We start from the raw sequence: 19,402 nt of genomic DNA on the forward strand, positions 1-19,402 counted from the left end.
ATTACTTACCCTGGTCATAAATATTTTCTTAATTATACTTGTACTAAATAACTAAAAAGAATATAAAAAATAAATATTATCAGCCAATTATAGCAGGACAAGTGACGGACTCTAATTTTTTGCCCACCTTTTGCCAAAGGTCATGGCCATCCTGGCCATGGTATTTCTCTCACCAAAATTGATGAAATTTTATTTTTTAAATTTTATCTTCTCTCTTTTCATGCCCACTACAAAAGGGAAACCAATGGGTATGCTCAAAGGAGTAAAGGTTGTATATAAGAAGTTAAAAATAGAAAAAATTGACAATAAATAAACATTTATTACACCGATTTACTCGTAAATTATCGATGAATTCCCAACTTAATATTAAAATAAAAAGTATATTAAATACTTAGAGCTGCATATAGCATTACCCTAACTGTATGTTATAACTACCCGTATACCATCACTCTTTGTTATAGGAATGGTGGCAAATATATGTACTGTTACAGTGTTACCACTTTACATTGGTCCCATATTACCGCATATTCGGCTAATACTATGAAGATGCCAAAATGATTTTCATGCTAAAAGAGTAAAGGGGAAAAAATAAAAACAAAAAAAAATTCTCACCAAAAAAACCCGTATACTTAATAATAAGAATGATGTATAGTTCATATTAAAAATTAAATAAATAATGTAATTATGTATAACAAATATTGTGAAAATAATGTAATTTTTCGTAAAAATGATCAAAAAATCACCCAAAATGTACATACAAAATTACAAGGTATTTGTTACTCTTTTTTCACTTACCTACATGTTAACCATCATTTCAACAAAAACAATCTTATATGGTAAAAATCAATCCAAAATATTATCCTAAAACTACATGTTGTATTGCCCACCCGATACACACTAACATTTATGTAAAATACAAGTACATGTTTCTTTCGTTTACAAGATCAAATAAGATAAAGAAATCTAATCTAATTATCAGCCAATCATGTCTACCGAAATTAATAAAATGCAATGTTATAATTCTCATAATTAAATACTCTGTATTATACAGTGGCGGATCTAGGATTTTCGAACTTATGAGTCACCATCAATAATTGATCACTTGTTTCAATCCAAAAATTATATAAAAAAAATTATATTTCACCAAAATGATTTAAATCCAAAAATAGGATCTAAAAATACATACTATAAAACTATTACATTAAACTAACTTTATAATTTTTCACTTAAAAACAAGAATTATATAAAAAAAAAAAAAAAAGTTAGATAACTTAAGAGACCGGTTATTTTATATAACAGGTCTCTTTAACGAAATATGAAAACACCGCCAAAAATTATTCCGACAAAAAGAGACCTGTTATCTAGATAACAGCTCTCTAATGACGTGATGGCAATAGCAGCAACAAAGAGACCTCCTATCTGATATTTTAATAGGAGGTCTCTTTGATATTTTAAAAAACTGACAGTGGGCTAATCTCAAAGCAGCAAAGAGACCGCTTATCTGTAATAGGTGGTCTCTTAGGTTTTTTTTTTTATTTTTTTTATTTTTTTTTTTGTGCTGGTGAGTCACGTGACTCACTGTGCACCTTAATAGATCCGCCTCTGGTATTATATGATGTAAATATAATAAGTAATCGCCATCTAGTCGTTATTCAAAAATCAAAATCAATGTACCAAATAAATAAGTAGGAATAAAACAATTGTGGAGAGCATGAAACTAGCCACCTCAATCTTTGTCAAATATGGCGTATGTGTCTCAACAAACCAAAATTCAGCTAACGCATGAAATTAAATTAGTACATAGTATTTGACTTCACAGGAGGAATTGGTAAAAGTATAAAATAAAATAACCCAAATGATACTTATTTATTGTTTTTTTTTTTTCTTAGTTATTTAAAATTAAGCCTTAAAAATTATTACTCCATTATTTGATTCAAATTATTTAATCTAACCTAAATCACATCAATACAAAGCTTAACCAATATGAAAATTAGTATGATAATGTTGTTGATCTATTCATGTATCAATGTGTAATAATATAGAGTTAAAATAAAATTAGTATAATAACTAGGTTAGAACCCGTGCAATGTACGGTTTATATAAAACCTATTTTTAATTTGTACATTTTAAAAATAAATCGCTATTATACATGAATATAAATAAGAATTACGTATATTTTGTAATTTTAAAATTTTTTATTTTCATCAAAATTATGATACAGTATCTGTTCAACGTTGTCTAATTCATAGTTCAACGTAGGAGGTCATTTATTAATATGCTATTTAAAACCGTTTCAATTTCCTACGATAAATTGATAGGTTTTAGTTGTAATGTGAAAACTTTCAATATTTAAATTTCAAAAATATTAAATATGATAGCTCTACAAAAAAAAAAAAAAAAATGACATCATCATTGCATTTAGGCGAGAAAATTTTTATTGAGAAAGCGACACGTGAGCAATGGTGACGTCAGTGACGTCAGCAACTTCTGTTTTACTAATAGATTAATAGATATATATATATATATATATATATATGAAAATTAGTATAATACGGAGTAATGTATATGAAAATTAGTATGATTACATGTATGATTTTTATATAGAGTTAACTCACAATAAAATGGAATGTAATCTATCTTATTAAAGTACTTCGCATAATCTAAATTTCTCCAATTCGATAAATTATCGGTCACATCGATCGAAAAGCAAGAAAAAAAAAAAGTAGATGTCCAAATAAAAATTTAATCTTTTTAGCATTACTTCTGTAACAATAGGGCATATTTTTCCCTGATATACCATAAAATGGCAGCTTAATTAGAGCCTTAGATTTAAGAGCATCGCATCTAATGCACTCCACTTTGTCAATTGGCTTCATACATCTTCATGCATCATGATTATGATTCATGACTGCGTAACCCATGAAATTCTAGACGTTGACGGCTTTGTTATATTGGACTAACCAACTTCTTTCGTTCCTACGTGAGACTCTATTTTTTTCTTTTTTGGGTGATGAGAATGAATGTAAGACTACGAAAGAATGATAGAGATTGGAAATTAAACTAATTTATAGGCTCGTGCGAAATACTACTAGTTGTAGTCTTGCTAATAGATTATTTTTGTGTGTGTGCATTTTCTTTGATGATATAATTGTAAGCAATTGATTGTAATACACTACGTAGTAATACGGAGTAATATATAGATTATACACTTTGTCAGGAGTCATTAATCATCATTCATTTGATGGTGACGTCGCTACATCATTTTCATGTATACGTGGAAATAACAATGATGGTATATTGTATACTTATTATTGTACAAAGTACCTTAAAAGCTCATATCTATTGGAAAGATATACATTGTTCCTACTTCTTGCTTATGGAATTACTTTTTATTGTATTAATTAATACATAGTAAATCACAAAAATACTCTATGTTTAGCTTACGCAAAATAATATCATGTTTTACATATTTATGCGAATCACGCACATAATACTTAAATTGATGATCCATATGAGTATATGAGTATTATGTTTGCTTATTCCCAAATTGGTGAGATGATGGACTGTTGAACAAGTAAAATATATGATGGTCGAAAATAATACATTGTCTTTTATTTGCCTAATACCGAGTAACTTTTAAACACTTTAAAATTATGCAAAATACGAAGTATATACAATCATTAAGGTCCATATCTGTCCGTTTTATATCCCCTAATAGAAAAATACATTTAGATAAGTTAATTTCAGGAAAATAAGTTCAAATTGAAAAATTAATAAGTATAATCAATGAGTCCAATATTTAATTTCAGGATATGAAGTGCATGGATTTACGTGAGGATGAAGTTTTGGATCGTAAGGGATGGAGGAGAAAGATTTATGTTGATGACTACACGGAATAATCAAATTTGGTTCATGTTAGCCGACCCCACTTTTGGGATTAAGGCTTTGATTGATTGATTGAATCAATGAGTCCAATACGTTAATAAAAATCAAAAGTAAATGTGATAAATATAATTTAATCTTGGGAGTTGATACTACCAAAACTTTAACTAACTAGGATGGTGTTAAATTAAATGATAGAATAGAATCTGACATTAGAAACCCTACGCAAACGCACATAAAATTCGTCGTACAAGGACAAGATAAACTCGAAGAAGAGAAACTCTTGACAACGTAACTCCTTTTAATTTGTTTGCACAAACGCAACGTTATAACAAACAAAAGTTAAATGACTGAATGAGCTAAGGTTGTCAAATTATTCTAGCATTTGATGCCCTTCTCAAGAAATATTAATTTTGCAGTCGAAAACGACAACTCTTACCAACTTACCTTAAATTAAATATGAAAATCAGTTTAAAATAAAAATAATGATGAATACCAGAAAATAATAAAAATGATAAAGACACCCACTTTAATTTTATACTCTTATGATTGTATAATTGTATTTTATTATTTTTTTTATATTTAACCCCATAATAAAATAAAAAGCAGGGGAATTTGGGACCTCCATTAACATGTGGCATGAAATATGTTTAGTGTCAAGCAATGCTACTTTATCATCCGTCATTGTCCAATCTTCACATGCCACGCATGCAACATAATTTCCCTCATGCAACTATATTGGATTTTATGGATTGTCATTAACATCATGCTCTTTATAATTTGTGTATATGTGTCACTTTTCTTAGTGGATTAATTAATTAATTAACGTGCTATGTAATTAATACTTGTACGTGGAGATTTGACCTAGTTGATTTTGGCTAATTTGACCTAGTTGATTTTGGCCATGGTCATATAATTAAAATTACAAGTAATCCGTATTAGATTTTAAGAATTTAATCTATTTTTTACACACTCTTAGTCATTCATATGAAAAAGAAACTAACATATACCTATGGAGTATGATCATTGTTTTAGTAATCAAAGTGTATAATTTGTAAATTAAAGTGCCCGACCCCTGTGACTTAGCTACAAAGGCCAATCATTTTCGTCATATTGTGTTCAATTTACTTGTTTTTTTTTTATTTATTTTATTTTATTTATTTATTTGAATTAATCTATCTAAACCTATTTTTACTTTATTCTGGAATTTATTACTTGTAGAATTTGTAAGAGCTTATTTTAATTGAAATTTAAATTGGATAAGAAACTTATATGAACTTTTATTGTTAAATTTGTCCAATTTGAACTTATATAATCTGAACTAGGTGAACGAAACAAGACTTTAACGAGTCCTTAATAGGAATAAAAATGTTTTAAAGAACATCTACGAGTACCTTTGTGAGGTAATTTTTTAAATTTGTGTAAAAAGATTGTGTATTCTATTCACCTGATTACATTTATATGAACTTATTAGAATATATTTGAACTTATGCCTTATCAAAGCTTATTTTAGTTGAAATTTGAAGTTTGGGTAACCTTTATTAGAACTTATTTGAAGTTATTGAACCCGAAATAAGTTCAAATAAGATAAACAAAGAACAGGCCCGTATATATGATTTGCTCCAAGTGGCAACACCTGAAACCAAATCTTGTTCTTACCAAGCCTTTATATATATCTAAAAATTTTATACACTTTTTGTTTTCGAATTATGTGCCTATTACATTAGTCTTAGGTAAAGTATTGTTCAAATTTTCACTAGGTCAAAATTTTACGATTTATTAATTTTCATAATAAAATAAATTAAATACGGATTTTGCATCTAAATATTAATTACATAAAAAAATTTGGATGATGATGCTCAAAACATGATCAACAAATCCTTATCTTCAATGCTTAGGGTGAGAAAGCAAATTATTATCCCTATTGCGGAAAATCTGATTTTAAATACATGATCATATAAGATACGTATCCATAAATCCGTTCATTATATTATTTAATGCAATAAATAAATTAGATTCGTATCTCACTTGATATTGTTAATATATTTGTATAGTAATTATTGAGACAGATATCTTATCCTATATCCAAATATCACAAAGGATAGGTTAATTTTAATGGATTTTACTATTCTATTTCTATAAAGTTTATCCTTTTCATTTAAAGTTTATCCTTTTCAATTTACCTAAAAAATTATGATTAATTAGAAAATGGTTTAATTAAATCATGTGATTAACTTACACTTTTTCTTTTAATTTAAGAAAAATAAAATATATTAATTCCTATTGGTAAAGTCAAACCTAAGAAACATCATGTGATATTGCCAAATCAATGCGTGAAATAAAGTCTCACGAAATTAAAAGCTTAATCTTTGAGCTTTACAACACCAAAGTCTCACTAATTATTAAAATTATAAATGCTCACCCAATATTGTGAGCTAATCCCTCTCCAAAAAGTCAAATTAAAAGATACATCTCCTCAAATATTTAATTTATCAACCACAATATGAACCGGTCTAGGATAATACTAATAATTTGAGTAATAAATTTTTTTAAAGAGATAATACTAATAATTTTAATATACTTTTAATAAAAAAAAATAAAAAAATTTGTAAAAAGTTGATATTATACATAGTAGTAATATTGGTAAAAGTATTAATTAACATAATTTTTTATGAATTAAATAAATCTAATATATTTTTAATTATAATATTTTTGTCCGTATTGTCAAAAGCCCAAAATTTACAATATTTAAAAAACGAATGAAATAACATAAGAAATAGGCCTTATAAAATATAGATTCTAAATTTAGTCCATATTATGACTTCATAATCAAACCAACATGTATATAGAGTAACTTTTATCATACATACCGAAATTAGTACTACGTATAAAACTTGACTAATTAGGAAATTTTTTTTAAAAAAAAAAGTTTTTTAATTGTTAACAAAAATAATTAACCTAACCATTTCAATTTCAACTCAATTAATAATAAGTTAAATACAAAAGCAAAAAATAAAAAATAGATTCTTCAAAGAAGCTACAGGCACACTGCTTTATTTTATTTCTCTCTCACCCTTTAAACTCTTGCAGACAAAAGAATCACTGCATCATTAAAAAGCCACTCTTTAAAAAAATTAAAATAAAAGTCGTGTTTTGTTCTTCTGTAACACTTTATTTTCTTTTATTTTATAAATAATTTTCAGTAATTTCCTCCGCCATTAAAGAAGAGCTTAATAAGAAGACCTGTTCATCGATCAAATCAATGGATATCACCCCTCTTTAATTTTCATAGGTAATTTCTCCTTACACTCTATTTTCTCTCTCATGGAATTTTGGTTTTGATTATTAATTTGTTTTTTGATCGATGATTGTCCAGAAAATTGAAGGAGTTGTTGCTGTTCATCTTTACTGGAAATCAAATTTCGTAGTATCGAGAAAGTGTGAAATTTTGTTGTTGGATCATGGCGGTGGCAGAAAACGGTGTCGCATCGGCTGAAAATCATTACGAAACGACTGATCTCGACCGATCAAACGGCAATCACATCAACAACAACGAGAAGACTGAGAAATGCAGTTTGAAGTCGCAGTCTTTGCCCAAAAACGACGTCGTTGTTGGTGAAGCGAAAGAGGATGATTATAATAGTAACAATAATAATAATCTGGAAAATAATCATTCTGGTTTGACAAATTCTGGAAGTAGCGAGAATAGCGGTGTTACTGATGATGATGATTTTGATGATCATCAAAACAACATCAAATTTGATGATAATAATAAAAATGAAAATGGAAAGAATTTTGATACGAAAAATGAAGAACAAGGGTTTAAGAAGGAAATTAGGGATTTACAGGAGATGTTATCGAAGCTAAACCCTATGGCTAAGGAATTTGTGCCTCCTTCTTTGGTAAATTATGTGAATAATAATAATAATAATAATATGTTTAGTAATAACAATGGCAATTTTGGTTATGTTAATAATTTTCTAATTGCGCCGCCGAGTCCGGTTGCCGGCAATGTCAATGGATTCTCTGGTAGAAGGGTAATTTTATTTATCTGATTGATTGCCATTTTTGTATATTTATTTGGTGGGGATTATTGATTTTTGTTTGTGTGTGTTTTTGTGGATGAACAGAGGAGGAATGGGTATGGTCAAGGGAAAAGGAGGATGAATACTCGTACTAGTATGGCTCAAAGGGAAGATGTAATCCGGCGAACCGTGTATGTTTCGGACATTGATCAGCAGGTACAGGATTTTTGCAATTATTGTTAAGATTATTGAAGTTTGTTGTTGATTTAGGTTTGTTTTGTGCTTTATATTTTGATGAAGTTTATATCTTTTGTTATTTATCTATTGAATTATCGAACAAAGCTATCAGAATTTAATCTTGGTAAGATTTGGGGTGAATTGCTTGTGAAATTTCTTGTTTTGGGTATGAGTTTGTGTTGTGACATTTGTGTAATGGTGGGTATCAGGTCACTGAAGAGCAACTTGCAGCGCTTTTTATCAATTGTGGACCGGTAATTGGGCTGTTTTTAGCTGTATGTTGTTTTGGTTGGATGTATTTTAGTGTAAACATTGAATTGCTTTCTTTTGTTGGGGTGGTTTAGGTTGTTGATTGTCGTATTTGTGGTGATCCGAATTCTGTACTTCGCTTTGCTTTCGTGGAATTTATGGATGAAGGTAACGGCTTTAACGTTATTTCTGCTGATAAGTTGGGGATCATTCTTGGTTATGTTAGCCATGTTGTGATTTGTTTTGGCTTTGCTATTTTGGCAGAGGGTGCTAATGCTGCTTTAAGCCTGTCGGGTACAATGCTTGGGTACTATCCTGTCAGGGTGCTGCCTTCTAAGACTGCCATTGCTCCTGTTAATCCAACTTTCTTGCCCAAGGTTGGTTCTGCACTGCACTCACTGCAATCTGTAATCTATCCCTTGCAAGCAAGTAGTTTTTACTACTCGAAACAAGCTTCAACATAATGATCATTATGGACTTTATGTTTAAACACTATTAATGTCAGTGAGGTAATTAATGGCTTCCGTCTGCAGTCTGAAGGCGAGAGAGAAATGTGTGCACGAACTGTTTATTGTACCAACATTGATAAGAAGGTATTATTTAGTCAACCATCCATCACTTGTGTGTATGTTGATCCTTTCATTTGATTGCCCTATTGTTCTCATTGCTAAGTTCATGTGTTTTTTGATATTTTTTGCAGGTTACACAATCTGAAGTCAAACTGTTCTTTGAATCATTTTGTGGAGAGGTTTGTAGTTCACCATATCTTAATATAGACTAATTGGGTCCTGTCAATTTTTAAAATTTATGTGTAAAGATTCTTACTTTCTAGGTACAACGCCTGAGGCTGCTTGGAGACTATCATCATTCAACTCGCATTGCTTTTGTGGAGTTTGCTATGGTAATCCCTGAACCTATATTGTTGCCTTTTTCTTTCTACTGTTATATGGTTGAAATTCTGATGCTCTTGATGTCAAATTGGAAACTATATTTCTTTCTTTGGGTTTTCATCATATTCTTTTGACTTGAATGTTGTAGTCTAGTCAACACTTTGAATCAATATTCTTTGGGTTTTCATCCTATACCGTGTGTAGTTCAAATTTGGCGCCTTTTGCTCTTTCCCCTTACCTTGCACGTGTTCTAATGTTTTAGTCATTTCAATGCCTTCTTTGGATATGCATTAAATGTTACTCCATAGAAACTGTTTTTATTTATTTTATTTAATACTAAGGTATGAAATTGGTTCTCAATTGGTATTGACTATTTTTTTTTTTTTTTTTTTAAACAAGCATTATAATTTTATAATACTTTAAAATTGAGTGCTTATTTATCTTTAGATTTTGAGATATGGCATTCACCCTTGATGTCGTATGGCACGGAATTAATTTTTTTTTATTGTAAATCTAACTTTATTGCTAGGCATAATGTTAACTATTCTATCATTCTGGGGATTTCCTTCCTTAATACTTCATTAGTCTTGTAGAGCACTTGAAGGATATGGAGTTTGGGACTTTGGGGATCGGCTTAGTGGAACACAATCATCAGCCCAAGAAAGTTTTTAAATATATTTTGTGCTGAATATTTATTATTGGGAGTGACTAGGATAGAAGCACACTCCGTTATTCGCATACTTAAATTTTAGGATTTTTTGTGAGAAATTACCTAATAAAACCTAGATTTTGTGAGCAACTACCTAGTAAAAAAAAATGTTGTTAAAAACTACCTAATAAAAGGGTAAAATATTGTAAATTACTACCTCATGCCGGATTTTTAATCGTTGACCTAATTTTCCCCACGTTAACCTACCTCGAAACCCCCCTAAAACCACCATTTCGTAGCCTAAACCTACTCCCAACAACTCGGAAAATCCCCCAACCATCCTGAAATAGCCTTACGGCCTTACCGCCTTGAAAACAAACCCTTGTGGTGGAATCAAGGGTGTTTTGAGGTGGTCAATGCCGGAAAATTATGGTAACGGTGAAATCCGGTCAAAGGTAGTATTTTACCATATTTTACCTTTTATTAGGTAGTTTCTCAAAAAAAAATGTGTTTTATTAGGTAGTTTTGACCAAAAAAAAAAAAAAAAAAACCTAAATTTTATTATGAAGTTTGTATATTGGCATATATATATATTATTTATTTTTTTTCCAAGGATCATGAAAGATTAAATAAATAGGCGGCTTGACCTAGATTTATCTTTGTATTCTGCTTGTCACGGGAAATTACATGCTATAGAAACACACATCAACTTGTTAAAGGGGTTAGAGAATTTTGTAGGCATGACAATCAATTATGTTTTGAGAACCTATAGCATATAGACCGAAATAATTACTTTATCTTGTCATCTATGGAGGGGCTGTAGCTCTGTACACCTCTATCTCTTATGTTCATTAGGTGTTATCAGTATGGTTTATAAATAGTTTGAAATAATATTTCTTTTACATTAGTAAATGTAGAGGTTTGGTGCCATGAGAGTTTTATTGCCTATTTTGTGGAATATACTCTGATTCATGACTGTAGACGCATGATGTTCTAGAAGACCATGAAAGTGCTAGCTTTTGTCTTCCATCTTGCTTGCTGTGTGAGATGTTTAGTTTTTGATATATTAATGAACTTCTCTCCCATAAACCATAGTGACTTTATTTTTATATTTCCTTTTGAATATTATGAATTTTTAAACTTCAAATCTAGGGTCACCGTTTCATTGAATTGATGTTTTATTTTAAAACTGAAATTCGAGTGAGTCAGGAACAAATTTATGTCGCTAGATATATTCTAGTAGTCGAATTAGGACTAGCAGAAAGAGTGAGACAGTCATATAAAAAGAGAGTTTACTTTGCTTTGGGATTGTGGTCATATTTGCCAATTATGTTTCTTAGGCTTCATGAATCTGGAAATGGCTTTGGGTAAATTTTTTGAAACTGGCCCGAAAGTGTGAATTATAGCCTTCAGTTTTGATAAATTTCGACATTTTTGGGCCTGAAAAAAAAAAAAGAGGTTTGGGAACTTTCTATGGATCCCACGACACACCGAGAGGCCATTTGGGTGGTTGGAACCGGTCATTTTTCCTTTAAATAGGCAATCTAGCCGCTTACTCCTCTTTTCATTGACCCATGGCTTACTATGGGAGGTTATGAGACTAGCTTAGGGCCATATATGGTTCCAAAGAACATTGTATTACCCTGGAATGCGTCCCCTACCATTCCTTAAGAATTCGACATTGGGTCTCAAAATCTCCTAAAATGCTCCGATTTCGTGTATTCTAATCTTCAAACTTAGCCTGTGGAAAACATTATTTGACCAGGCAAGACGCAAGATTATGCAACAAGGTGCTTCTCGGGGTTCCCCAAGGACCCTGGGAGGCTTACTTGGTGCCCATAATCATCTCATTCATGCCTTGGCCCACCGTTTTTATCATGTCTTAGAATGCCTTGCTTTGACCTTGACTCCTTGAGTTTCCCTTGTTGTCTTGCATTGTTTTTGCTGCTTTTAATTTTCTTGTGGTATTGTGATTGAAAGGGTTAAATAATTTATAAATCATTAATCAAAGCCTATGACAATATTTTTCTGCTAGATAGCTGTTCTGCTTGTGTTGTAGTCTCTTCATTTGCTAGGGCTTTGGCTGCAGAATCATGATGCCTTGGTGGAATCTAGGATCCAGTGGCTAATGGGTGAGAATGGAGGGTATTAGTTAAACATGGAATTGATGAAGACATAAGTAATGTCAAAGTCCTTGGTTACCAAGCTGCAGGGCGCAGGCATTTTATTTAACTCGTGTCATGAAAACTCATATATAGTCACTACTATTTTTTTGCATATAGTTTGATAGAGTTACAAACCTTACAGCAACATTTTAGTTGACCTTTGCACAATTGAAAGGTTTATGATCTATCAATATGCAGTTTGTTTTGAAGTTTGTGTGACAGTTCTTTGAATGGGCATATGTTATCAGGCTGTCGAAAGGAGGTGGTGTGTGTGTGGGGGGGGGGGGGGGGGGGGGGGGGGGGGGGGCGGTGTGGTTGTTGCCATAGTAGCTGAAGCTTGATTTTCAACTGTCATATGTTTTGCCTTAAGTAGGCTGGGTGCTTTTTTTTCAATTATGCTTGCTGGTTATTGGAAATTCCATTTAGTTGATGGCAGTAGGTAGATGAATGTTAGTGGGCTACATTTTTTGTGCCTTGAGGCCTATATGCATGCAAAATTCTGTTTTTTTCTTTTTCTTTATGAGAGTATTATGTACCCAATTAAAGTAAACCCTAGATTATCTATCCCTGCCTCACTCTAGAAATTGTAATTGATATTACCCACTTCTTTTACTACTAAGTCATAAATTGTTGCATGGTCTGTTCATCATTTGAGGTTCTGTGATTATTTTTTTTCCGCTTGTCATTAGAATTGACATGTCTTTTGTGGGTGCTTACAGGCTGAAAGTGCAATTTCGGCTCTCAACTGCAGTGGTGCAGTGCTGGGATCACTGCCTATCAGGTTGATACTCTTGCAGCACTCATGTCCTTTTGCTCTATAAATAATCCTATTTCAGGGGCAAATCATAACATTACACTCTTTACATATACAGGGTGAGCCCGTCAAAGACTCCTGTTCGCCCTCGTCCTCCTCGCTCTCCATTGCACTGAATGGTCATCGGTTCTCCAAGCCAAGTCACTGCTCATCTTTATCTCCAAATATATATACATAAATATATATAGATACACAGAATAGTATGAAGGTACTCGTGGCGTCGTTAGTTTTGTCCTTTCGTATCTTGGGCCCAGTATCCTGCTTTTACTTATAGGGAGGTACCTTATGTTCTTTTCAAGGCTTTGTTCAATTTGAACATGTAGTGAGTTTGAAGGCAAGTTCCGAGGCTCTTCTTTCCTGAGTTAATATATGTTGCACAGCACAGTATGACTGAAAACCATGCTGGAGATTTGTCTGCTTAAGCCTAATATCTTTGCAGATGTTCTCTGACTTTCTTTCTTAAGCCCACAACAAATTTATGGGTTCATTTCTTTGGTTTTTTTAAGATGGTCCGACCTGTTCAGCTCTTCTTATTTTGAATGTTGTCCGATTTGGTCTATGTTTGTGGGCACATTATTTTTTATTCACTGCCCATAAATATTATATATGCTGCTGCTTGTCTAAAGGTTAAGCACGGATCGGATATTCAATCCAAAATGGATTTAAGATATCTGAAATTTGAATATCCGATTATGATATCCTATATCTGAAAATTTTGGTATGATATATTGACTATTCAATATTCGATAATCGATATCCTAAATATTACAGTATACAGAATTACAGAGTAATACGGAGTGTGGTATTTAATTCTGAATCATTGGATATTCGGATTGGATATCTGTTATCCTAAAAATGTTTTGGGATATTCGAAAATCTGAACTGTTCCTGTTATGTATCAAATTTCCAGATCAAATATCCAATCTGAAATTAATATCGAGATTGGATTTCATAAATTATAAGATTGGATGTGAGATGTGGATCTGATGTTTGGATTTTTAGATGGTTTAGCTTTAGCTAAGTTTCTTTCTCGCAATTTTGTGGACTTGTTTGGGCTTTATTATGGACATGTACTTGACAAAAATGATGGACATTATTTTGGGCTTACAGTTATAATAGAGCTTCAACTTGACTGGGTTGGATTAGCAAATTTTGTCTTTAAGACTACTGCATAGGCTACGGATTAGAATAGATGCCTGATACCCGAAAATGACTAAAATTATCATCCGAATTCATATTTTCCAAAAAAAAAGAAAAAAAAGAAAAAAAAAAAACATTAGAAATATGAATATTTGACAATCATACTTGTTGAGCAATTTGGTTTGATATGAGGATATTCCCTTTGTAGGTTATTTACTTATTTTGTAGAAGTATAGGGAGTATTATATTTTCTGCTAACAAGACTAAAATAATACTCCAGTATACTATTTCTTAATAGATTATCATACACGTTTGGTCAAAGTTTGTATCCCCTAAATCATGCTCCCATTGTCTAAAATTTCTACTTGTTTTGACAGTGATCATTTGGAAAAAAATATTTAAAACAGGAAATTTTTTTTACAGATGGAGGGAAGATTTATAAAGTTTTTGATATTTATTTTGGTAAGAGTCTAAGACCAAAGATTTTTACAACATTGAGAGAGAAAATATCCTAACTTTTGCACTACTACGTATATTTTTCCTCTCAAATAAAAATAAGAAAATTTTTAAAATTACCATCCAAAAATGTAACCATTTTCGAACTAAACCACCCGTTTAATTTTTTTATTTTAAATTACCATCCCTTAAATTAAATAAATGCTCAGATTACCACCCATTTTAAAAATTCGGTGGAATTTTCTTCTTCTGTGGGCCCTACATATGTTATTTCCCTCCCTTTTTTTTTTCTTTTTCCTCGACTTCACTCTCTTTCTCATTCAATTTTTTGCACAATCCCCCTTTCTTCTTAATTTCTAAACTACTCCTCAAATTAGAACCTTAGTTTTCTCATTAAAACCCTAATTGTTCTTGCAAGAGGAATTAATCTTGGGTAATTGCTTGTACTGGAGTTGGTGCATTGGCGATAAATGAGCCAAAAAGATCCTCAAACAAGCCCCTTCGTCTCCCACTTCAGGATGTCTACAAGATTGGAGATATTGGAAATGTGCCTATAGGGCAAGTTGAGACTGGTGTTTTGAAGCCCAATATGGTTGTTACTTTTGATCCTATTGGACTGACCACTGAGGTTAAATCTGTTGAAATGCACCATGAGTCTCTTCCAGAGGCTCTTCTTGGTGACAATGTTGGTTTCAACGTTAAGAACATTTCTGTCAAGGATCTCAAGCGTGGTTATGTTGCTTCTGATTCCAAGAACAACCTTGCTAAAGGGGCAGCTAGCTTTACTGCACAGGTCATTATCATGAACCATCCTGGACAAATCGGAAATGGCTATGTTCCAGTGCTGGACTATCACACCTCTCACAAAACAAGCTTACAATTTCAGCAAACTTAATTGAAATTCAATCAAATTCTTTAATAGAAACCCCAATTCACTAATACCAGATAACCTAATGTCCAAAATAACACAATTAATTCGTGTGCAGAACAAGAACTGTAATTAATTAAGCCCCCAAATTCCCCCAATTACGATGTCACAAGAACCCTAATTTTTACAGATAAGTGAGAAAACCTTATGCGAATTGAATTTCTTTCGTTGTTGGGGATGCATCTGCAATTGGAAACGAGCTCCCATTTGTGGAATTTGTGGATAAATTGCAGGTAAGGTTGCTAATTGAATTAGGGGAAGTGCTTTATAGGAAAAATCGAGGGGGGGGGGGGGGAGGGAACAATTAGAAAGCAAAAATAGCCATTTTTAGTCGTTGGGTAGGGCCCACAAAAGAAAATTCCACCGGATTTTTGAAATGGGTGGTAATCTGAGCATTTATTTAATTTAAGGGATGGTAATTTAAAATAAAAAATTAAACGGGTAATTAGTTCGAAAATGGTTACATTTTTGAGTGGTAATTTAAAAAATTTCCAAAAAATAACATATTGACTAAAATAAGGTGGCAAGGTGCACACCCTAAAGACCTCAATCCTTTAAACTACCTTCTTACTCCCTAAGTAGATTGGTTGAATTCTTGAATCCTTAAAATATTGGTTGAAGAATTTATGAGTAGGTCTACAGCTTTCTTATCTTAACCATACCAAATAATTTGGAACAGTTTGCACAAATCTTAATGAATCCACCATACTCAACCTAAAATATTCTCACTCTCACCACAATACTGTAAACTAATATCACTATATTAGCACTATCTTAATGTCTCTTTCACAGCCTAACTTCAAACCAATATTCCAGCTGCACTTTAACAAATATTTACCATAAGAAGTGTCTTAACGCATCATCAATCAATCACCCTAATTAATATACCTTGTAATTCTTTTATTGTACAATCCTGTAATTTCCAGCCATCCGGCCAATATGATGAATACGACGAATCAAGGGTTGTCATCTTTCAAGGCAAAAAATGTCACATTTAGAGCTTATCTAATAGCACGAGATTATTTAAGCTTTATAAGAGACAAGTTTTAGAAAAGGTCTAATAAGATTTGATAAAGGCTACTTAAATTTTAAATTATAACTACGATAAATTCTTATAAGTTTAGATAACTAGATAAAGCAGATGAATTAAACACACCCTATCGTCTGTGTGATTTAAATTCTAATGAGTTCGAGAGGGAGGAGATAGTTAGCCACTCTATTAGCTTCATGGTTGATATGTTAATCGTTGATGTTGTGACAATATTTCTATGTCCTTTTTACGATTGTGGAATAGAAAGATATTTATGTTGGATAAATACATCAAAATCCACTAAATATGTCTTTTGGCTATCTTCTTGACGTCACCAATGAGGCATATGAATTCTTGAATCCAGAAAGATACTATCTTTGTTAAGGTAATGATGGTGTAATGTGGGTGGTGCTAAAAGGTGTTATTGCTCATTAGGATCATTGAAATCAAATTTGGCCTTCTGGATCAACTAATAACTAATAAGTAAATGGAATACAGAGTAATACTAGCAATTTAGACTTTGTTTGGTTCATCTTATTTGGTTACTCGTATAAGTTAGAACATTTGAACTTACATGCACGTTCACAAATGTTGTTAGTAATTTAATAAGATAGAATTCACCAAGATGTACTTTATGTGACCGATAAAGATTTACATTTAATTTCAATTATGATCTTATCAGTTGCGAATCTTGAACTAAGGGCCTATTCTCTTCGGATTATTTTTCAGTTCAGTTCAATTCTTAATTTCCTTCTCTCATTAAATATTCAGTTTAATTCAGTTCAATTCAGTTTAGCTCAGTTCAGTTCAGTCAATCAGAACAGGCCCTAATACACCCATATCCTCCAAGAACTTAGGGCCTGTTCACTTCGAATTATTTTTAGTTCAGTTCAGTACAGTTCTTAATTTTCTTCTCTCATAAAATATTCAGCTCAGCTCCAATAAGTTCAGCTCAACTCCAATAAGTTCAACTCATTTCATTCAACCAAAATAGACCCTTAATTAAAACTTTAAAGCTAAACTGAATTTGACTTGCGAGAAATTCCGGTCACAAACTCACAGAACCCCACCTTAAAAAAAATCTACGTATAAATAGCCTAAATAAAGATTAACCATCTATATCTGGCCTCCCTTTGAGTAATCTAATCCACTAGAGTGTTGTAAAATAAAACAAAAACAGAGAACAGGTGAGAAACGGCAGATATTCCATATTCCACTAACCGACCCATTTGCATGCGTAGTGCTCATTCTTTTTTATTATACATCTTCCCTCCACTCCACACACACATATATATAAATAACATATTCATCTTCTCTCCCAAAATATTATAACATACTTCATTTTTCTCAACATATATATTAGAGTGAACTCCCTTAAACTTCCATTAAAAACACACATAAAAACCAACCAAAATCCCATTTATTTTCCTTTTTTACATTACATAACACCCTTTTAATTCAATTCACCCCCAAAAAAAAAATATAAAAAATGGGAAATTATCTAGCTTTATGTACAATTGGTGACATACAATCAAAAGAAGCCTTATTGACGGAAAAAAGGATTTTGCAAATAATAAAGAAGGTTGATGGGAAAGTATTAGAGTTCACAAATCCAATAAGTGTGAGAGATTTATTGGTAAGTTATCCCAATTCTTATGTTGGTATATTTAAGGATGCTACACAACCTTTACCTCTTGATCACAAGTTGAAAATTGGTAAGGTTTATTACCTTTTACCTTCACTTGATCGTACTACTACTATTACGACGACAACGACGAAGACGACTATTAAAGTGGTGATAACAAAGGAGCAGCTTCAACAGATACTAAGTAAACAAGGGAGAGTTGAAGATTTTCTGTTAGGAGTTGTTCCTAAGAAAGATTTGAGTTTTAAGGATTGTTCTATTTCATCTCCTAATTGGTTTCCTAAGCTTGAGTCTATTCCTGAAGGAAATAATGACGTAGTTTGTTGATGTATTAAAAATATTATGTATTATGTAATATATTATAGTTGTTACATAGATAAAAATACATATACTCATTGTAATATAGGCTTTATTTTGCTTATTAGAAATGGTGACAAGAGGAAGATATTACACTAAAGGGAAAATAAGCTAGCTTGTATGATGGAGCTCAAAATTTACCTTAAAAAGTCTGTTTTATGAATAGAATCTACAAGCTCTTTGCTAATTAATTATTCAAGTGTGCCTTTATTGTATTTTATTTTAAAAAAAAAACAAACATTAGCAAATTTTCTCTTAGCAATACCGTGTTATTTCATAATAATGTTTAAAAAAGAATCAACAAGTTGAACACAACAATCATCAACTTGTTAATGAAGTCTGATTTTGGCCTAATGGTTAAAATACGACACTATATACGAAGTATATTCCTAAACGTGCATGGAGTGTTTAAATCGTATTTTAATCCTGAACGTGCAGTGTTTAAATCGTATTTCAATTTATGTACGTTACTTTTTTATCAAGTATCTTTCAATTACGAGGACAAAAACGATGCCGATTAAAAAGTAACTACAAAAACTAAACGTGTAGTGTTATGTACGTTGTTACTCATACATAATTAACCCGTGATAAATGGGCCAATAGAAAGATCCACTCTCCCATACATTCACAAGAGTCACACATTGAATACCATGAAATCTTTCCTTGTGAAACTGCCAACTCTACGAAAACTTAACTATCACATGTGATGTATGAGTGTAAATACATTCTTATTTGTAGTTGATAAGGGATGGATTAAAATATGGCCTGAATCACAGATTACTTAAGCAAATTCCAGAAAACAGAAGATAAGAAGAAGAAGAAGTAACAGAATAGAGAAAGAAAGAGAGAAGGAAAGGAAGAGAAAGAGAGAGAGATTAGGAGAAGGTTCAATGTATTTCTTAATTAGAATATTACATCCCTTGCTCTATATATCC

General features: G+C 31.6%; 2 protein-coding genes across 2 annotated transcripts; both read left to right on the plus strand.

The window, feature by feature from the left end:
• Window positions 1–6,991: 6,991 nt before the first annotated feature.
• On the plus strand, window positions 6,992–13,423 carry LOC145564273 (polyadenylate-binding protein-interacting protein 12-like). Its single transcript, XM_081624596.1, has 11 exons — window positions 6,992–7,174; window positions 7,259–7,919; window positions 8,013–8,123; window positions 8,354–8,398; window positions 8,489–8,561; window positions 8,658–8,770; window positions 8,927–8,986; window positions 9,094–9,141; window positions 9,226–9,294; window positions 12,817–12,878; window positions 12,970–13,423. The coding sequence occupies exons 2-11, from the start codon at window positions 7,344–7,346 to the stop codon at window positions 13,025–13,027; spliced, it is 1,215 nt and encodes a 404-aa protein (XP_081480722.1). The 5' UTR covers window positions 6,992–7,174; window positions 7,259–7,343; the 3' UTR covers window positions 13,028–13,423.
• A 4,531-nt stretch (window positions 13,424–17,954) lies between these two features.
• LOC145565519 (uncharacterized) lies at window positions 17,955–18,437 on the plus strand. The gene has a single exon (XM_081625494.1). The coding sequence runs from the start codon at window positions 17,955–17,957 to the stop codon at window positions 18,435–18,437; it is 483 nt and encodes a 160-aa protein (XP_081481620.1).
• Window positions 18,438–19,402: the final 965 nt, after the last annotated feature.

This window comes from Chenopodium album, chromosome 10 (genome assembly GCF_948465745.1).
Source record: "Chenopodium album chromosome 10, dcCheAlbu1.1, whole genome shotgun sequence".
Taxonomy (NCBI): Eukaryota; Viridiplantae; Streptophyta; class Magnoliopsida; order Caryophyllales; family Amaranthaceae; genus Chenopodium; species Chenopodium album.